Source organism: Myodes glareolus, chromosome 7 (genome assembly GCF_982192425.1).
Source record: "Myodes glareolus chromosome 7, mMyoGla1.1, whole genome shotgun sequence".
Taxonomy (NCBI): domain Eukaryota; kingdom Metazoa; phylum Chordata; class Mammalia; order Rodentia; family Cricetidae; genus Myodes; species Myodes glareolus.
In genome coordinates, this window is record NC_142032.1 from 83,129,979 (window position 1) to 83,147,368 (window position 17,390).

The 17,390-nt window shown below is 46.0% G+C and overlaps 1 protein-coding gene across 1 annotated transcript in view; it reads right to left on the reverse strand.

Moving 5' to 3' along the window:
• Positions 1-4,202: 4,202 nt before the first annotated feature.
• Positions 4,203-17,390, reverse strand: part of Otoa (otoancorin) — a 69,980-nt gene continuing 56,792 nt past the window's right edge. Inside the window, exons 25-29 of the mRNA XM_048460427.3 lie at positions 11,733-11,875; positions 11,358-11,494; positions 10,725-10,822; positions 6,337-6,523; positions 4,203-4,856 (exon numbers count right to left, since the gene is read on the reverse strand). Coding sequence (XP_048316384.3) covers positions 4,786-4,856; positions 6,337-6,523; positions 10,725-10,822; positions 11,358-11,494; positions 11,733-11,875 — 636 coding nt within the window. The 3' untranslated portion in view covers positions 4,203-4,785. The remainder of the gene's footprint in view (positions 4,857-6,336; positions 6,524-10,724; positions 10,823-11,357; positions 11,495-11,732; positions 11,876-17,390) is intronic.

The following is a 17,390-nucleotide window of genomic DNA, read 5'->3' on the forward strand; positions in this document are numbered from 1 at the left end:
GCTTGACTTCTTACTGATTTTTTGAAATAGGATCCCACTATATAGGCTGACCTTGAACTTAGTTCTTTTCCTTGGCCTCTGGAGTACAAGATTCCAAATGCAGGCCACCATAACTAGCCCACAGAACTCTTCCTTAAGTGAGACTTCTGCAGATATATAGAGATGATAGGGTACTTTCTTAAGTTTTAATTTATGTTCTTGAGTACTTTCCCAAATAACTGTGTGTCACATGTGGGCCTAGTGTCTTTGGAGGTCAGAGAGAGTGTTTAATCCTCTGCAAATGGAGTTGAAGATGCTTGTGAGTAACCCATGTGGGTGCTGGAACTGTACCTGGGTCTCCTGCCAAAGCAACAAGTGACTCTTGTCCTCTGGGTTGTCTCTCCAGCCCCAAGGACTAAGTACTTCTAAGGTCAAAGAAATGGCTACTGCTTGATATGAACTTGTCACTTTACCTTGGCAGCATTGCTTCAACAAAGCCAAGTCACCCGCCCCCATACATACAGAACAGCCTGTCACTGTTTCTGTGGCTGACTCCCTGGGTACCAGAACTGGAGGGAAAAAGCTGAACTCAAACTCCATTCGGTAGCAGGCTGAAGCTGCAGAAAGATTGCCAGCCCAGCCCAGAGCAAGCCAGGCCCAGCATCCGAGCAGCCTAAAAGTGGGGTGTCTGCAAAAAGACCAACTGGGTGATATTCAAGATGACTAACAACCAGAAGGCACAGGTCCTGCCCAGTCAGAACCATGGCCAGCGGCATACCCTTCTTTGAGAGCAAATGACCTCCATCCCTGCCTCTAACTACAAACCCCTTAAGAAGGGGGAGAGGGGAGTCCACTGGGAGGGCTGACATTGCAAGGTGAATGGGACAGCACCTGCCAGTGTGACCTACTGCGTCCCTGTATGCGAGGGACTAGGCATTTCAGTCTGACACCCCAGGGGTCCTGCAGGGCACAAGCTAGATTCGTCTTTCTGCCTGAGGCCATCACCAATTATCTGTACTGTGAGGCGAGCTGGCCTTCTGCCAGGAGAGGAGGTGAAGGGATTTACAGAATCTCTCTCTGATCTAACTTATTAGAGGAGTTAAAGTTGCCCATTCCGGAGGCAGCACCGCACAGAGGTGAAGAAGTCAGGATTCAACCCCCTACTAAGTGGGAGGGGAGCTCCTTAACCTCCTGAGGGGAGAGGGGCTCAGCTTCCTTGTCTTGCAGAGAGGAATCATCTCAGGACACACGCAGTCAGGTCCTGATGACAGTGGAATAAGCTAGTAACACAGCAGAAGCCCGACGAAGTGGGCTCTCCATGGGGAGTCATGATCAACCAGAGGGGAAGGGTGACCAGGAAGGTCAGAAACCAGTGATCAAAACTGAAGAGGACTCGCAAAAGTCACAAAGTAAGCAGAACTCAGAGAGCTCTGTGGGCAGGTGAGGTGGAGCACGCCTGTGAGCCCTGCATTCCTGAGGCAGGACTAGGAGTTTGAGGCTAGCCTGGGCTACATAGGGAGACCTTGTCTCAAACACACACGTGCGCGCGCACACACACACATGCATGCAAACATACATGCATGCACACAGAGGGTGCTAGACAGGTAGCTCAGCCAAGACACTGCTTGCCATGTCTTGCCTGAATTCAATCCCCAGAACCCCACCTTTTATTATTTTAAAAATAGAACCGAAAACATAAGGAGGAGAGGAAAGGGAGAGTGGTGGGATTATATTGTAATTTAAATTTTTTAATTAAAAAATAAGCTACAGAAATTAAAAACAATAAAATAAAATTCAGTTGTGGTGTCTCAAACTTGTAATCCTAGCTCTAGGGAGGTGGAAACAGCAGGTCCCTGGAGCTCACTGGCCAGTCGTCCTGGCAAAAATTGTGAGTTCCAATGAGAGACCCTGTCTCAAAAACACAGTTGGCAGCGACTGAGGGAGACACCCAAGGTTGGCCTCTGGCCTCCACATGCACATACAAGTTCACACACATGAGTGCCCACCTGCACATACATGCACCCACACACATAGAGAGACGCCGAGAGAGGGATTTTTATTGTTTGTCTCTAGTTTTCCAGGATAGCCAAGGCCATAGGAAGTGGGGAGAGCTGGTAGCATGAAGGCCTTTCTGAAGAGGCTCTGCTAAGTAGCATCGTGTACCTTTCCACACAGCCGGTCTGACGCTTTGAAACAGGGGACCTGCCGCTGCCCATGAAGCAATCTGTGCTTGGAGAGAAGCATTTGCTCCCACTTCCGCACCAGGAGGGAAGAAAAGCAAATGGTACATCTGTCCCCTGGTAGTCTTCCGGGTTTCCATGTAACCATGGATGACAGTCGCCAGCATTTACAACGGCACCCTTTGCAGGATTCCCTCAGCCTCATAGGAAGCAACCACAGACTTTGGGAGGCTCGCACTGTCTCTCCCTCCTGTCTCCAAAGGGGAGGTCTATTAAGGACTCACTAAGTAACCCAAGATAAGGGTGGAGAGATAGTTCAGTGGTTAGGAGCACTCGCTGCTCTTGCAGATGGTCCACAAGGTGGCTGTCTTAGTTAGGGTTTCTATTGCTGTGAAGGGACACATGACTTTGGTAACCCTAAATAAGAAAAAACGTTTAATTGGGGCTGGCTCACAGTTCAGAGATTTAGTCTATTATCATCACAATGGGAAGCATGGCAGCCTGCAGGCAGACATGGTGCTGGAGAAGGAGCTGAGAGTTCCACATCTGGATTGGCAGGCAACAGGAAGAGAGAGCGAGCCACTAGGGTGAGCTTCTGAAACCTCAAAGCCCACCTCCCGTGACACACTTCCTCCAACAAGGCCACACCTCTAATAATGTCAAACCCTATTCACCTATGGGGCCATTTCATTCAAACCACCACAATGGCATCACAGATCCAGTTATAGGGGATCCAGTTTCCCCTTTGGCCTACCATGGGTTCTAAGAACATCCATGAGCACAGACATACAAACAGGCAAGATATTCACACACACAAAATGAAAATAAATAACTTCTGAGAGATAGACCCAGGATGCTCCCCACTTAACACATGAGAGTTAGGAGTTTTTCCTAATGCGAGCTCTCTGCCGACGCAAATTCCCAATCAAGTCAAATCAAAACAAGCCGAATTAAGAAATATCCAGGTTTAATGGGATTCCAGCACTCTCAGGTGGCCCTGAGAGGGAACCCGAAGGAGTTCGACCTGCAAACGACCACCAGGAGGAAGGAAAAGAGACCATCTGATCCTCTTTGGGGAGTTCACTTAAATATTCTGTGGGAGTGGTCCTGACTCCCCCCCCAGGGAGGGGTCAGGACCTGACATGCTGGGATTTGGGGTCCAGACCAATACAACCCTCAGGCCTGGGGGCTGGGATAGATGCGAGGGGGCTGGGGTCTACACTCCCAACTTAACAATGAAGAATGACAGGTTGTTGTAGAATATTATTTTAACTAGGCAAAGATGTGATGTATTTGTTTATGCTGTGAAATATTACTTTAACTTTGTAAAGTGTTTTACATCTGTTTATGTTGCATTTGTTTAGCAATGTGATATAAGGATCTGTTACACTTGTTTGTGCTGAATTTGTTTAATTCTGTAAAGATATGTTGCGTTTGTTTCACCTTGCCTGACTAAGGCACCTGATTGGTCTAACAAAGAGCTGACCGGTCCATACCTAGGCAGGAGAAAGGACAGGCTGGTAGGGAGAGAGAATAAATAGGAGGAGAAACCTAGGCTTGATAAAAAGCAGAATGAGGGAAGAAGAAGGAGAGAAAGAAGGGCATGCCCTGGTCAAAAATCTAGGCAACCGCTAGCCAGACAGACATAGAGGCAGCCAGAAAGTAAGAAAAAGTAAAAAGCCCCAGCGAAAGGCAGATAAAGAGAAACAGGTTAATTTAAGTCAAAAGAGCTACTAAGAAACATGCCTAAGTTAGGCTGAACATTCAAAACCAAGACTAAGTCTCTGCATAATGATTTGGGAGCTGGTTGGTGGCCCAAAATAAAAAGCCAACATACCAAGTGGCTCAACACTCACCTTGCAAATGGTATAGCTCCCAGTAGGTGGTAAGGACCAGTGCTGCCCCACCCTTTCCATTGCTCTGACTTCTTGTTCGTAAGACCAAAAAAACCTGGCAATTCTAGAAATAAGTCATCCCAGAAGGATCAAGTGGGGGGAGGGGAGGGGCTGAGTTTTCCACACTGATCAGAAATCGCTTCAGTGATTGACACATCCAATATATTTTTATTTCTTTTTATTTCAACCCACTTGCCAAAGCCCAGAGCAGCTGAAAACCATGCCCTCTGCCCAAAATAAAAACGCTTAAGAAGGTTAACTTAACTCCGCTGATTCCCAAAGAAATAGGAACATCTGGAAAATGTATTTAGAAATTGATTTAATGTTGAGCCATGTTAAATGTTTTAATTTCCAAGCAATGTGATGCCCACCAAAACATCAATTAGTTGCAGCAATCAGGCAGGAATATTGGCTTCTGTTGAGAGATTCATTTGTTTCAGCCCAGCTAAGTGTCAAAGGAGAAATCCAACGCACCCTGGTGCTTCGGGGAAGGGAAATCAAGCCAGACCGGAAACCAGGTCATGCCCTGGCTAAAAGAGCACCCTCCCTCCTCTCCCCACTAGGGAAACAGGCTGACCTAAGAATTTGTAAGATGGTTTTTAATAATTATTTTTCTAAGGCCCCGGAGTCTCCCCTCCCTCTCTGAGACTCTTCAGGTAAAGGTCTCCCACAGTCTGAAGTAGCTTCCCTCTATATACTTCACCAACTTCTTGCAGCAACAAACAGGTCACTCAGCATAGGGACTTGGCCATCAGAAGTAGCAGGGGACAGCCAAGCCAAAGACCCTGGGAGGTGGGCTCTCCTGAAAGCAAGCACAGGGCAGGAAGGCCTGTGAAGTTTCTGAGGACCATAGGGGATAGATGCATTGTGCCCAACTCCCTGCATTTCTCTCTCTGCAACGGGACCTCTCGCTGCAAACCTTCATTTCTTCATCCCTTAAATGGGAGTGAAGGAGGGACTGGAACAGAATGGGATCGTGTGACTGTGACTCTGCATGTGCCAAGTCCACCTTAATCAAAGGAGTGGGGAAGCTTTTCCAAGTTACAGGTGCATGGCTGCATTGCTGGGTATACTGATTCAGGAACTCTTGGGGAGGCCCTGGAATCTACATCTAAGCATCACCCCACCCCAGTATTTAAGAAACAAGAGAAGGAGAAAGAATCAGCCCCCCCCCAAAAAAAGTGTTCACTGAATGGTTGTGGGGTAAGTGGAGGAATGGCATGTAGGGGCTTGTCTTGTCCCTTTCTGATGTTGTTTCAAGAGAAAACGGGTCCCTTCCTCCCTGCAGAGGATTTGACAATATCTCTTAACTTAGAAGTGTACTTGCCACTGGGACAGATGCAGACTGCCTAGCTGCATTATTAGTAACAGTAAACGAGATAGCCTAATTATACAGAGGATCTCTGCAGGTCTGGTTAGAGACCTAAGGCTCAGCCTATAACCAGCCTTTGTCCAGTTCCCACATAGGGTGTGGGATGCCCCTGAGGGGTATCATCGGATCCAAAATGCAGGGTGCAGAACAAGGGTACAGTAAGCCTTTGAAAAAGTGCAAGGCTTGTGTAGGCTTGGCTTGTTTGTGTGTGAACAGACTATATAAACAAATACACCAGACACTGGTAACATCGGTTGCTCCTGGAGAGAGGAACTGGGAAGCTGGGAGACAGGAGACAAAAGGGAATGGCTCATCACATCACTCTCAGGCCTCATGTGTTTAAAGCTTATTACCATGGGATATAGTCCGGTCTTCTGAACACAGCAAAAACACCTTCAGGCTGGGAGTCCTGCCTCCCTCCCTCCCTCCCTCCCTCCTCCCGATCTTGCTTAGCCCCCAGTCGTCATCATTGCCCCCCTACTCTTATGGCTTTGAGCTCTTATTGGCTAAGGCCTTGCCTGTCTTACTTGCATTCACACTCTCAGCCCCTACTGCAGACTTAGAACACAGTAGGTACCAAAGAGATACGCAGTGGTGAATTAATACTGGACAGCAAGTAGGCGGGTGAAAGGAGCCATTGAAATGAATTTAGCCCTGATAGATTCTGATTCGGTAGATTCTGGGCCACACCCAGGGAATTTGAAGTCTTTTAAAGATCCCCCGTGTAGCTTCAAAGATGACAGTGTTCAAAGAAAGCTTGGTGGGATTACAGACTGATCTTTGAGAGCAAATATCCAATGTCTATCAAACCTCCATCCTCAATCATGGAAGCCTCCCCACCTTTCAGGGTGGACCAAGGCTCAGAGATGGAGACTTGAGGTGTGGCTTAGGTAAGGGCTCCTCTGCTCACCTGTTGGGGACCCAGTGGAGGTAGGGTCAGCACTCACAGGATCATCCTGCCAGGAGTGAGTCTTGGCGCCATCTAGTGCCCGCTGGAGGCTCTGCAGCTGTGCTGAGCTGAGTTGCAGGCGCTGGGAGTTGGTCACCGAGGCAGCATTCTGAGGACCCAAGGAAGCGATCTGCTCCGTGGACAGCTCCTGCAGGCAGGAAAGTCGGGACAGACCCTCTGCACACCGTCTCTGGATCTTCCAAACCTCCTTTATCTGCTCAGAGCTTCATGACTTTGTCATACCCTTGTACTGTGACCGTAAGCAAGCATTAACTAGAAGCTGAAAGAAACGATATTGGAACCCCTGTTCGATTTGTCTACTAACAGCACCCGAACGTCTGGCCTCTTGAAAAATATGGGAGATTATTTAGAAGTGTTCAGGGATATTAAGCCATTCTAGCTCCAAACTGAGACTTTTATCTTGAAGTAACTACAAGTATTAAAGGGGATCTTGGTTTTCCACATGAGTGCTGTGAATGATCTTTGCACCAGAGAAAATACGGACGAAACCAGCTCCAGCCTGAATGCCAGCCTGAATCCGAGCGCATAACAGCTGTGTGATCTTCAGCAAGTTATATCACCTCCCTCGGCTTCTGGACTTGCCTTGAGGTGACTCCAAGAACTCATCTCCAAGGCCAATCCTTGTCCCTTTGGCATAACTGTTGTAATAGCCTCAGATGAATCCCGGTAGCTCAGAAGCAGGCAAGAGCAGCGATTTTCTGTTAATACTGCCGTGGACAGCAGAAGCATGCTCTGCTGCGCGCCCTGTGACTTCAGGGCTGTGAACAAGATATTTTCTGAAGTCACACAGTTTCGAAAGGACTTGGTGGCTCGCTCCAGGGAGACTAGGATAAGATGGCAGAGCGGAAGTGCCTCTGACATCTCCTGACTGTCTTAAAGCACCCCCAAAAAGTTAGGAATTCACAAGCTTCTGTTCCTTTGTCCCTTCCTTTCCTAGTGGTCACTTACTTCACTCCTTCCAAGAAGCAGCTTCCTGAAATCAAATCTTTCTGCTTATGATCATGGGATACAGTCCGGTCTTCTGAACACAGCAATAACACCTTCAGGCTGGGAGTCCTGCCTGTCTCTCCAGCCTCTCTCCTGATCCTCTTCCTTCCCGGCCAAACAAGGACCTGCATGCGCCCAGATGGAAGCAGCTCTTTGTACCTTCCTTGTGCCCTTCCTCCTGTCTGGGACACTGTCCTTCCCTCTGTAGGTGTGAAGCCAACTTGCTCACACCTGTCATTAACAGCCTGTATTACAGAAATTGTCTCTTTTTCTACTGCCTTGTGACCAGATTGAATCACTACGCCTGTGGTGTTTCCAAAATCAAATTTAAATTGATTACCAACATGTAAAATCGGGAGATTTCACACGAAAATGGAGATTTCTGGCTGTCTCTGAGAAAGCAAGGAAGATTCAGCAACACTGGGCTTATAGGGTCACACTGCATTGATGTGCCTATGGTGAGAAGACTGTACACACGAGCGTGCGTGCGCGCGCGCGGGCACACACACACACACACACACACATACACACCCTTGTAGCCTTAGTAGCCTGGGTAGCCAGTGCTCTACAGCTCAACTGAGGCCCCATCCAGCCTGCTGCATCCTTGATGTCACCTTCACATGGCCCCTGCGGGCACTATGCTATAACCTCTTCACCAGAGACTCTACAGACCCAAATGTACCTATCCTGGAGCATGTCATGATGTAGTGGAAATAGGAATTTCCAGAATAGGCAACTGCCTGAACAAGGAAGCTATCCCAGCCATCCTCCAAACATGACCAGAGGGAAGTACTCAGAAAATGCTGGGACTCATGGCCTCCCCAATGCCATCTGCCCAGAGAAGAAGGAGGAATTTGCTCAGTGGCTAGAATAGTTTGAGTCAGAAATGTCCCTCACCGGTTCCTGTGTTTGAACACACCTTTGAGACTCAGGGCCTATCTTGTACAAGTAGGCCACTGGATATATAGTACTAGTGGGCCTTGAGAATTGTATCCTAGCCTCGCTGCTTCCTGTCTGGCACAGACCTAGTGACTTCAGCTCCCATGCTAGACTGCACCCACAAAACCCTGATCTGAGACAAACACTTCCTTCCTTAATTTGCTTCTGTCATTTTGTTTTTATTTTTTTGGTCACAGCAACAGGACAAGTAACTAACGCAGTGGCCTTGAGGACAAAGCTGGGTTAAGAATAGTGGCCCAGGCCTGTGATTCTAGCACTCATGAGGTTTAGACAGGGGATGGTATTTGAGGCTAGCCTGGGCTACATACCAAGCTTAAGCAAATTGAAAAATATATTAATATATTAAGACATTATCTCCAAAGCAGAAAAGACTGGGGAGTCAGCTCAGTCAGTATCCCAGAACTGGGGAGACAAAGGCAATTAATTCCCTTGTTCATTAGCCAATCTAAGCCTTTTGCTCAACTCTAGACCAGTGTCTGAGTTAGGATTTCTATTACTACAACAAAACACCATGACCAAAGAACAAGTTGAGGAGGAAAGAGTTTATTAGGCTTATACTTTAGCATTGCTGTTCATCACTGGAGGAAGTCAGGACAGGAACAAAAATAGGGCAGGATCCTGGAGGCAGGAGCTGATGCAGAGGCCATGGAGAGGTGCTGCTTAGTGACTTACTTCCTATGGCTTGCTCAGCTCACCTTCTTAGAGAACCCAGGACCAGTATCCCAGGGATAGCACCACCCACCATGCACCACCTGGTTCCTCCCCGACTTGATCACTAATTGAGAAAATGTCTTAAACTGAATCTCATCGAGGCATTTCCTCAACTGAGGCTCCTTCCTCTGATGGCTCTAACGTGTGTCAAGTTGACACACAAAACCAATCAATACAACTCAAGATCCAGATCACAAGTGTGCCCTTCATATCTGGACTAACCAGTGAAGGATGCGGTCTCAAGGCGTGGAGCCTGGCAGCTAAGAGCATTTACTGCTCTTCCGAAGGACACAGGTTCCATTCACAGCACCCACATGGCAGTTCACAGCTGTCCGTAACTCCAGTCTCAGGGGATACAATGGCCTCTTCTGACCTCCTCACTGCACATATGTGCTGCACAGACATACATGCAGGCAAAACACCCAAACACACAAGATGAAAAGTTTTAAAAGGAAAAGGGGGAGGCCAATAAGATAGTTCAGCAAGGTAAAGGCACCTGCCGCCAAGCTTGAATACTGGATTCCAGGACAACATGGTAGAAGGAGAGACCAATAGTTTCAAATTGTCCTCTACCTTCACATATACACCATGGACATTGTGCATCTGTGCACAAACACACACACACACACACAATACACACACACACACACATGATTAAATGATTAATTTTAATTTTTAAATCAAAAGGTGGACGGCAACAAAGAAACAACACCCAATGTTGTCCTCTGGTCTCTACAAGCATGCACACACAAACACACACATAAAAACACCAAGCCTGCCCCCATCTCATGAGAGCAGACTGTCCCCACAAACCTCTCCTCATCTTGCTCATGGGAAGGGAGCAAGAATGCTTACTAGCACTCCGTTTCCCTTCCTTCTACTGAGTTAGGGCCCTCTGGCATGTTCCATGGTAGCTCATGTGTGCCAGCGTGGGTCTCCTCACACTCTTCCTCCCATCAATAGAAACTTATCGATATCAGCTCATTGCAAAAGAAGTGTTCCCAGCACTGTGATCCCTGTCTGCAAATCCAAAGTCCATGAGCTCGAAAAACTGAAAGTTTAAGACAAACTAGCAGAAGTTGACCTACATCGACAGGAGGCTATTTATAGTGTATTTAGTGAGACTTGTCACAGGTGTCTTCCCAGAAAATGTGTTCACTTGTGAATGCTCCCTCAGACACTGCTAGGGGTGTCGGGGCGCTGGGGTGGCCTTTACAAAACCTGGGACCTTCTGAGTTCTGAAATGTACCTGGGGGCTTTGCACAAGGATCTATGAACTAATCACAGCAGCAGAAATAGAAACTCCGTATCAGGGGGTATGAAAGGAAGAGGGCTAAAAAGAATAATAAGATAAAGTGGAAATTTAAGGGGAAAAAAAGAACATCTTTAAAAAACACCTCAAGGTATCGTGTGAGGATCCACAGTGGACAGGCTGATCTTCTATCACCCTAAAAAGAAAGACCTGGCTGAAAGTCCCAAGAAGCCAGGCCTGGCACCTGTTTCCCTGTTGGGTATAAAGTGAGGTTGAGCTCCCATCTATTGGGTCCTTACTCCCCAGCTTATCAGTCCTCAGGTAGCACACAAGGCCACATCCTAAAGCTGGTACCCAAAGCTATTGGCAGAATGAGTTCCCACAACACCCATCTGTCCCTGAAGAAATGAGCACCTACTTTGAATGTCTCACCAGGCAGGCATCTTATGGCTGAGGGCTTGAAGTGAGGCATTAGTTCCTTGTCGAGCACTCGGAGCTCTGCCTTAGTTAATCCAGCTAGGGAGAAAAGAAATTACGAGCATTCGGCTCAAGCTGCCAAAACTCCACAGTGCTGTTGAGGGTTATGCATAACATACAGATCAGTGATTCCCAGGAAAGCACCATTCCTTAGGTCACCAGAAAGGCAACCAGGGAATCTAGTTCCTTAATCAACTCAGGGAAATATGTGGGCCACATTAGCCCTGATTGGTCTCCTATAGTGGGACATATACCAAGAAGGATGTTCATTTACACACTTTAAGATTGAGTATAAACCTATTTAGGGGCCAGTCAAATCACATTCTAGACCAGTGTTTTTGGAACTATAGCATACACAAGAATCACCAAGAGGGCAAGAATCACCAAGAGGGCTCATTTAAAATGTAGACTTTTGGACACTGTCCCTGCAACTTAAGTCTTGACATCCAGATTCTACTGGACCTCCTTCATGTTTACTTTAATGAGACCAAGGACTGTTATTTTGTTCCATTATATTTTATTTTAGTCCCAGTTTTCAACTTAAAGAGAGGGAATGTGCTCAGGGACCTCTTACCTGCGATGGTCCCAAGTTCCTGCAAGATGAAGTTGGTCCACTCAGAGGGTCTCCCAAATACAATTTCTGCTTTCTTCTTAAACCCAGCCAAGACAGGGGTGCTGCAGAGCAGCGTCCCAATTCTGGCTACCACTGTCCTGAGTAGAGAGGAGGGATCTTGGATGGATGGATGGATGAATGGATGAATGATGAATGAATGGATGGATATATGAATGGATGGATGAATATATAGATGGATGGATGGACAATGGATGGATGGATGGATGGATGGATGGATGGATGGATGGATGGATATATGAATGGATGGGTGGATAGAATAGTGAATGTGTAGGTAAATGGAGCATTTGCCATTTTTTACACTTGCATTTTGGTTACCTGAATTCTGAGGTCTTTATAAGTGGAATTTCAGTGGTGTCCATAGCACAAAGAATGGAACCAAGTCCAACCAGATGGAAACTCTTCAGATCCTGGATACCGTAGCCTGAATCTTCAAGGAATGCCTTCAGAATGGTTTTAGCCTATAGATAGATAGATAGATAGATAGATAGATAGATAGATAGATAGATAGATAGATAGATAGATAGATAGGAAGGAAGGAAGGAAGGAAGGAAGGAAGGAAGGAAGGAAGGAAGGAAGAGGGTGGAGGAGGAGGGAGGGAAGGAGGGAGGAAAAGGAAGGGAAGGAAAGGAAAGGGAAGGGAAGGGAAGGGAAGGGAAGGAAAGGAAAGGAAAGGAAAGGAAAGGAAAGGAAAGGAAAGGAAAGGAAAGGAAAGGAAAGGAAAGGAAAGGAAAGGAAAGGAAAGGAAAATAAAATATATATCTGCCAGTTTCTTTATTTAGAAACCATTACGGCTTTCAGGTGACCTGGCTGTCCAAGTTCTTGGGCATCCAGATCTCAATATTTCCAGTATCCAACTTCACAACTCTCCAGCAAAACCTTCCATGTCCTGCCCCTCCTTGTCTCTGCTCAAACCTCCATATGAAATGTACTCCTGTATTTCCAGCTATTAAAACCCAGATATTCCCTGTGTTTTAGTTCAATTCAAATGTCATCTCATCATGAAAAGCTCAAGCTAGAAAGATTTTTCCCTTCTCTCTTTTCTACAGAACTGTATCATTTCTCAATCTTTAGTTTCAGACACTAGGAATGATTTTTGCACTTAAAAATAAAATTACACAGGGTATCTCCGATGAAGTTTCAGGGTCTGATTACAGGGTCATGCATAATTCCATCAGAGAAGCTGTTAAAACCTCATGGAAAACCACTCTCTCCTACTCTCCCCTCACCCCACGTAGTTCAGCTGGAGCCAGCTGCATCATGGGACCCACATGGCCTATCCTGTGCTAATCTTGTAATTTCCCTGCCTGGCCACAGTGACAGGTTCTAGATTAGTCATGTAATTTAGCCAGAACTAACCAAGATTTTGGATAGATTAATTCAAAAAACTTTTTGTTTTTCCTCTTGAACTTGGACAAAAACCACACAGGCATCCTTGAAATGATACACATATGTATCCTCTAGAACCCAATATGCTGAGAAGACCTACCTATGACAGAATGAAGCAAATACAAAAGAAAGCAGAGTTCCTTGATATTGGGAGAGCTAGATTCCCAGCAAGAGTGTTGAAACTCCTAGATGAAGCTGTCCCTGAACTCTGAATTTGAACTTTTCTGTTACGAACAATGTGGTGGTCTGAATGAGAATGGCCCCCAGAGAGTCATATATTTGAATACTTGGTCCCCAGTTGGTGGAACAAGTTGGGAAAGATTAGGAGGAGTGGCCTATTGAAAGAGGTATATCACTGGGGCTGGGCCTTGAGGTTTTGAAAGCCCATAACATTTCCAGTTAGCAGCACCCTGCCCCAGCCTTGTGAGTGTGGATGAGAGGTAAGTTCTCAGCTACTGTTCCAGTGCCGTGCCTGCCCGGTGCCATGTTCATCACCATGGTAGTCTTGCTCTCCCTCTAGAACTGTGAGTCCCCAAATTAAACACGGTCTTTTATAAGTTGCCTGGGTCATGGTGTTTTGTCACAGCCGTAGAACAGTAGCTAGGACAAACATCAATCAATTCCTGCCCTCACTCGGGTGAGTTAATGCTGAGTTTCTAACTGCTTATGAATAAATGGACCCTGCGTCACTTGATTTGCCTGGACTGGACCTGAAAAGGATCCCAACCAATCCCTTGGGGCTGAGCTACAAAATGAAGTGTGGGTACTTCGAGGCTGATGAGAGCAGACAGGAAGAGATCAGAAGACAAAGAGGAGGAGAAGGCATCCAAGCATGAACATGCAGCATTTCTCAGGGGGAGCAAAGGTGATGGGACATAGTCACCTTCCCTCCTTCCTCGGGGTCAGTCATCTGCATCGTTCAATACAAAGGTGATGCTGAGAGGAAATGCTGAGAAACACCGCAATGCTGAAGTGGGGTTCCCCTTTCCATGTGGCTGCGGCTGTCCCATCCCTCAAGTCTATTTAATGTCTCTATTCTCAGAGACAGCTATCCCCCTGGACTCCCCCACCTCAAACAGCATCCCCTTTCACTATTCTTATGAACATCCCCCTCTATCTCTGTTCCCCTGCATCACTTAGTTTTTGTCTGTCTCACTAGATCCCCAAAGAATCATGCCGAGCTTGTCATTGCGTTCCAAGTAGCTAGCCTAAAGCCTGCTATATACTTTATGAGTGATTGAGTGAAGAAATGATCATCTAAGTGAGTGACCCACATACATCATAGAAAAATATATGCCTCTCTGAGAAGACATCATTTTGATGCCTTCCCAAGATGATGACGGAAGTTACAAAATAATCCCACACTAGTTCAGATTTATGTATAATAAAGGGTTATTTATTTAGGGGAGACTCACAGATCACTGTCCTAGATCACAGTCCTCTGCACGAATGGGAAACAGGAACCGAATCTAGCGGCTGAAAGTGAGAACCAGAAGCAAGAAAGCGGGTGCACACTTTATAGCTGCATTTATAGTCTAAGAGACCAAGCCCAAGTGGACTGGTGTCTTAAAGGCTATTGGCTGAAGGAGCTGAAGGAGCTCCCACAGCCCCAAGACAGACTCCATTATGGTTTGAATATGAAATGTCCATATGTCAAACGCTAGATCCCCAGTTGGGGCAGTAGTTTTGAAGATTGTGGAAACTTTATAAGGTAGAAAGTAGACTACTGGGGCATGCCTTTAAAGGCTCGACCTGCTCCCCAGTGCCTTTCTCACTCTGTGCCCACCAGTCCACCATGAGGTGAAGCACCTCCTTCACCACACACTGCTGCAACCATGATGTTCTGCTCAAGGACATGAAGTCACATGACCATGGCCCAAACCCTCTGAAACCATGAATGAATAAGTCTTTCCTCTTTTAAGTTATTCATGTTAGATATTTTGTTACAACAAGAAGAAATGGACAGACTGGTCGCTGATGAGTTGCCTTCAATGGTTACATAGCTTTTTGCAGCTATAGATGAGGTCGGAACGCTGAATGCCGATAGCTTCAGCTGCAGCTTCAGTCTGCATGGCCCTGACTGGATGGTGATATGGGTCCAGGGCAATCAAAGCTAGCACATTGGAGACGCAGTGTTTGCTGCACCACTCAGACAGCTTTGCTGTACTGCCTCATCTACTCCCCAACCCCTGGTTAGTCAAATATTAAAGCCCCTCTCACAAATAACCCACTAGGGTAAGAAGAGGCTAAAATGATATCCATTTGCTGGGAACTAATAATTCTATGCCAAAAAAAAATCTGATGGAGGCTGGAGACATAGGTCAGTAGTTAAAGGCCTGCTGTGCAAGCGTGAAGATGGGAATTTGAATCTCAAGAACCCATATTAATGTCAGGTCAGCGTGGAAGCCCACCTGTAATTCTAGCACTCCAGCGCCATAGACAGGGATCCCCAGAGCAAGCTGGCTTGCTAGACTAGCCAAATCAATGAGATCTGAGTTCAATTGAGAGACCTTGAATAAAATGGAAAGAGAGAGAGAGTAAGAAAGTCTCCCAGTGTCAATCTAGGGCAGACAGACAGACAGACACACACACATACACACACACACACCACAAGGAATTTTAAAACCCAGGCAGGGGGACACACAGTTGTCTTAGACAATACAGATGTTTTGTCTCTGGAAGGAAAACACAGAAATTCAACAGCACCCAGTATCCCCAGACAGTCGAGTACTAGCTAGGCAGGCCCCACCCTGCCTGCCTCCTGAGATTAGGCAAGACCAGATCATTCGGAGTGGTGTGACCATAGACTGGATTTTTCTTATTAAATCTTCACAATCAGATTTTACTAGTTGACTCATGACGATTTGTGCTCCTCAAATATCATGGATGCCCATTTTCAGATGAAAGTGTAAAATTACAATTCAAATAAAATTGCCTTGAAGATGTGGTATTAAATTGTCCTTGCTCCTGGAACCCAGAAAATGCAAGCTCAGCCCGCAAGGTGATAAGTCAAAATATATTTTCTTGAATGACTGGACCAGTGTATGTGTGATGATTCTGGGACAATTAATACCAACACTTGTAGGCAATATTAACCACTGAAAAATGAGTAGCTGTAAGATTTCAATCTCTCTGTTCCTCCCTCTGGCTTCGATAATAGTTTTTTTCCCCTTATATTAGGTTTTAAGCTGAACTATCTGATAATGTAGTTCCTCCAGGTCTGACTATTAATCTAGAAACATGCATTTAAAGGTTTGATTGGAGGCTGAAGTTGAAGAACTGACTGCAAATGATATATGCAAATGTTACGTTTTCATATCCTTTTCAAACATATTGATATATCTTGCTGCCATCCATGGGAATTAAAACTGGCGCACAGGGAGAGGGATGCTCTCACTTTTAAGTTGGATCTATTTTTCGGTTTCTTCCAGGCTGCAAATAAATTCATTTTAATATCAGGAATGGAATGTGGCATTTCCTAAACTAGTTAAAACCAGTTTTAGAGTCAGAGAACCATGGGACTGCAGAATGTTAGTGGAAAGAACTTCAGATCATTGGGTGTCATCCTTTCCATTCTGCAAACAATAAAACCAACTCAGAGGAAGGGAAGTGACCATGGTTCTGGTGACTCAGGATGCTGAGGACAATGATAAAAAGACTAGGGACAGCAAGTGCTGTTTGAATGTGGAATGTCCCTTATAGGTTCACCAGTTTGAACACTTGGTCCCCGGCTGTAGCACTGTTTGGGAAGGATGTGGAGCCCACAGGAAGTGGAGCCTTGCTGAAAGAAGTTGGTCACTGGAAAGTGAGACTTCAAGATTATTTGCTGGCCTGACTTCCTGTTCTCTTTCTGCTTCCTCAGCACCCATTCAGTGGGACCAGCTGGCCTCCCTCTATTGCAGACATGCTCTCCTTGCCCGAAGTCACACCTTCCCCACCGGAATGGACTATGTCCCCTAAAACTGTGAGCAGGAATAAACACATCCTTCCATAAGCAGCCCCTTGCCAGGTGTTTGGTCATAACAGTGAGAAAGGGAACTAATGCAATTGTTTTCCTGACCTTTAAATATTATTGTTCAACATGTTTTATTTTTTTAAATTCATTTAATCCTCATGACCAGAATCTCCATATTAACCATGCTCCGGGCAAGGCATGATTTACACCATGCTGTATTTGAAAACTGCCACTCAGAATCGTGGGGTATCACTTACAAACACCTAATGAGAGAAGAGCCCACGCATTGGTTTTGCCCAACACCCATCCCCCTTGGCTTAGTAATACCACTACTTTTCCTTTCTTCAGCTATTCTGCATTAGTCTTACCTTTCTGCTGTTACAAATTACTACCAACCTGGTGGTAAAAACAGATGCATTCACTTACAGTTCTGGAGGCTTTAAGTCCTCAAAGGAACCAGTAGGCTGCGTTTCATCTGAGGGTTTTGGAGAGAATGTGTTTCCTTGCTTTTTCTAGCTACTGGTTAGTTCATTCCTTAATTCGTGACCACATAGTCCATCTTCAAAACCATCAGCCTAGCGCCTCAAAACCCGTTTCCCTCTGCTTTCATTGTTGAATCCTCTTCTATGGCT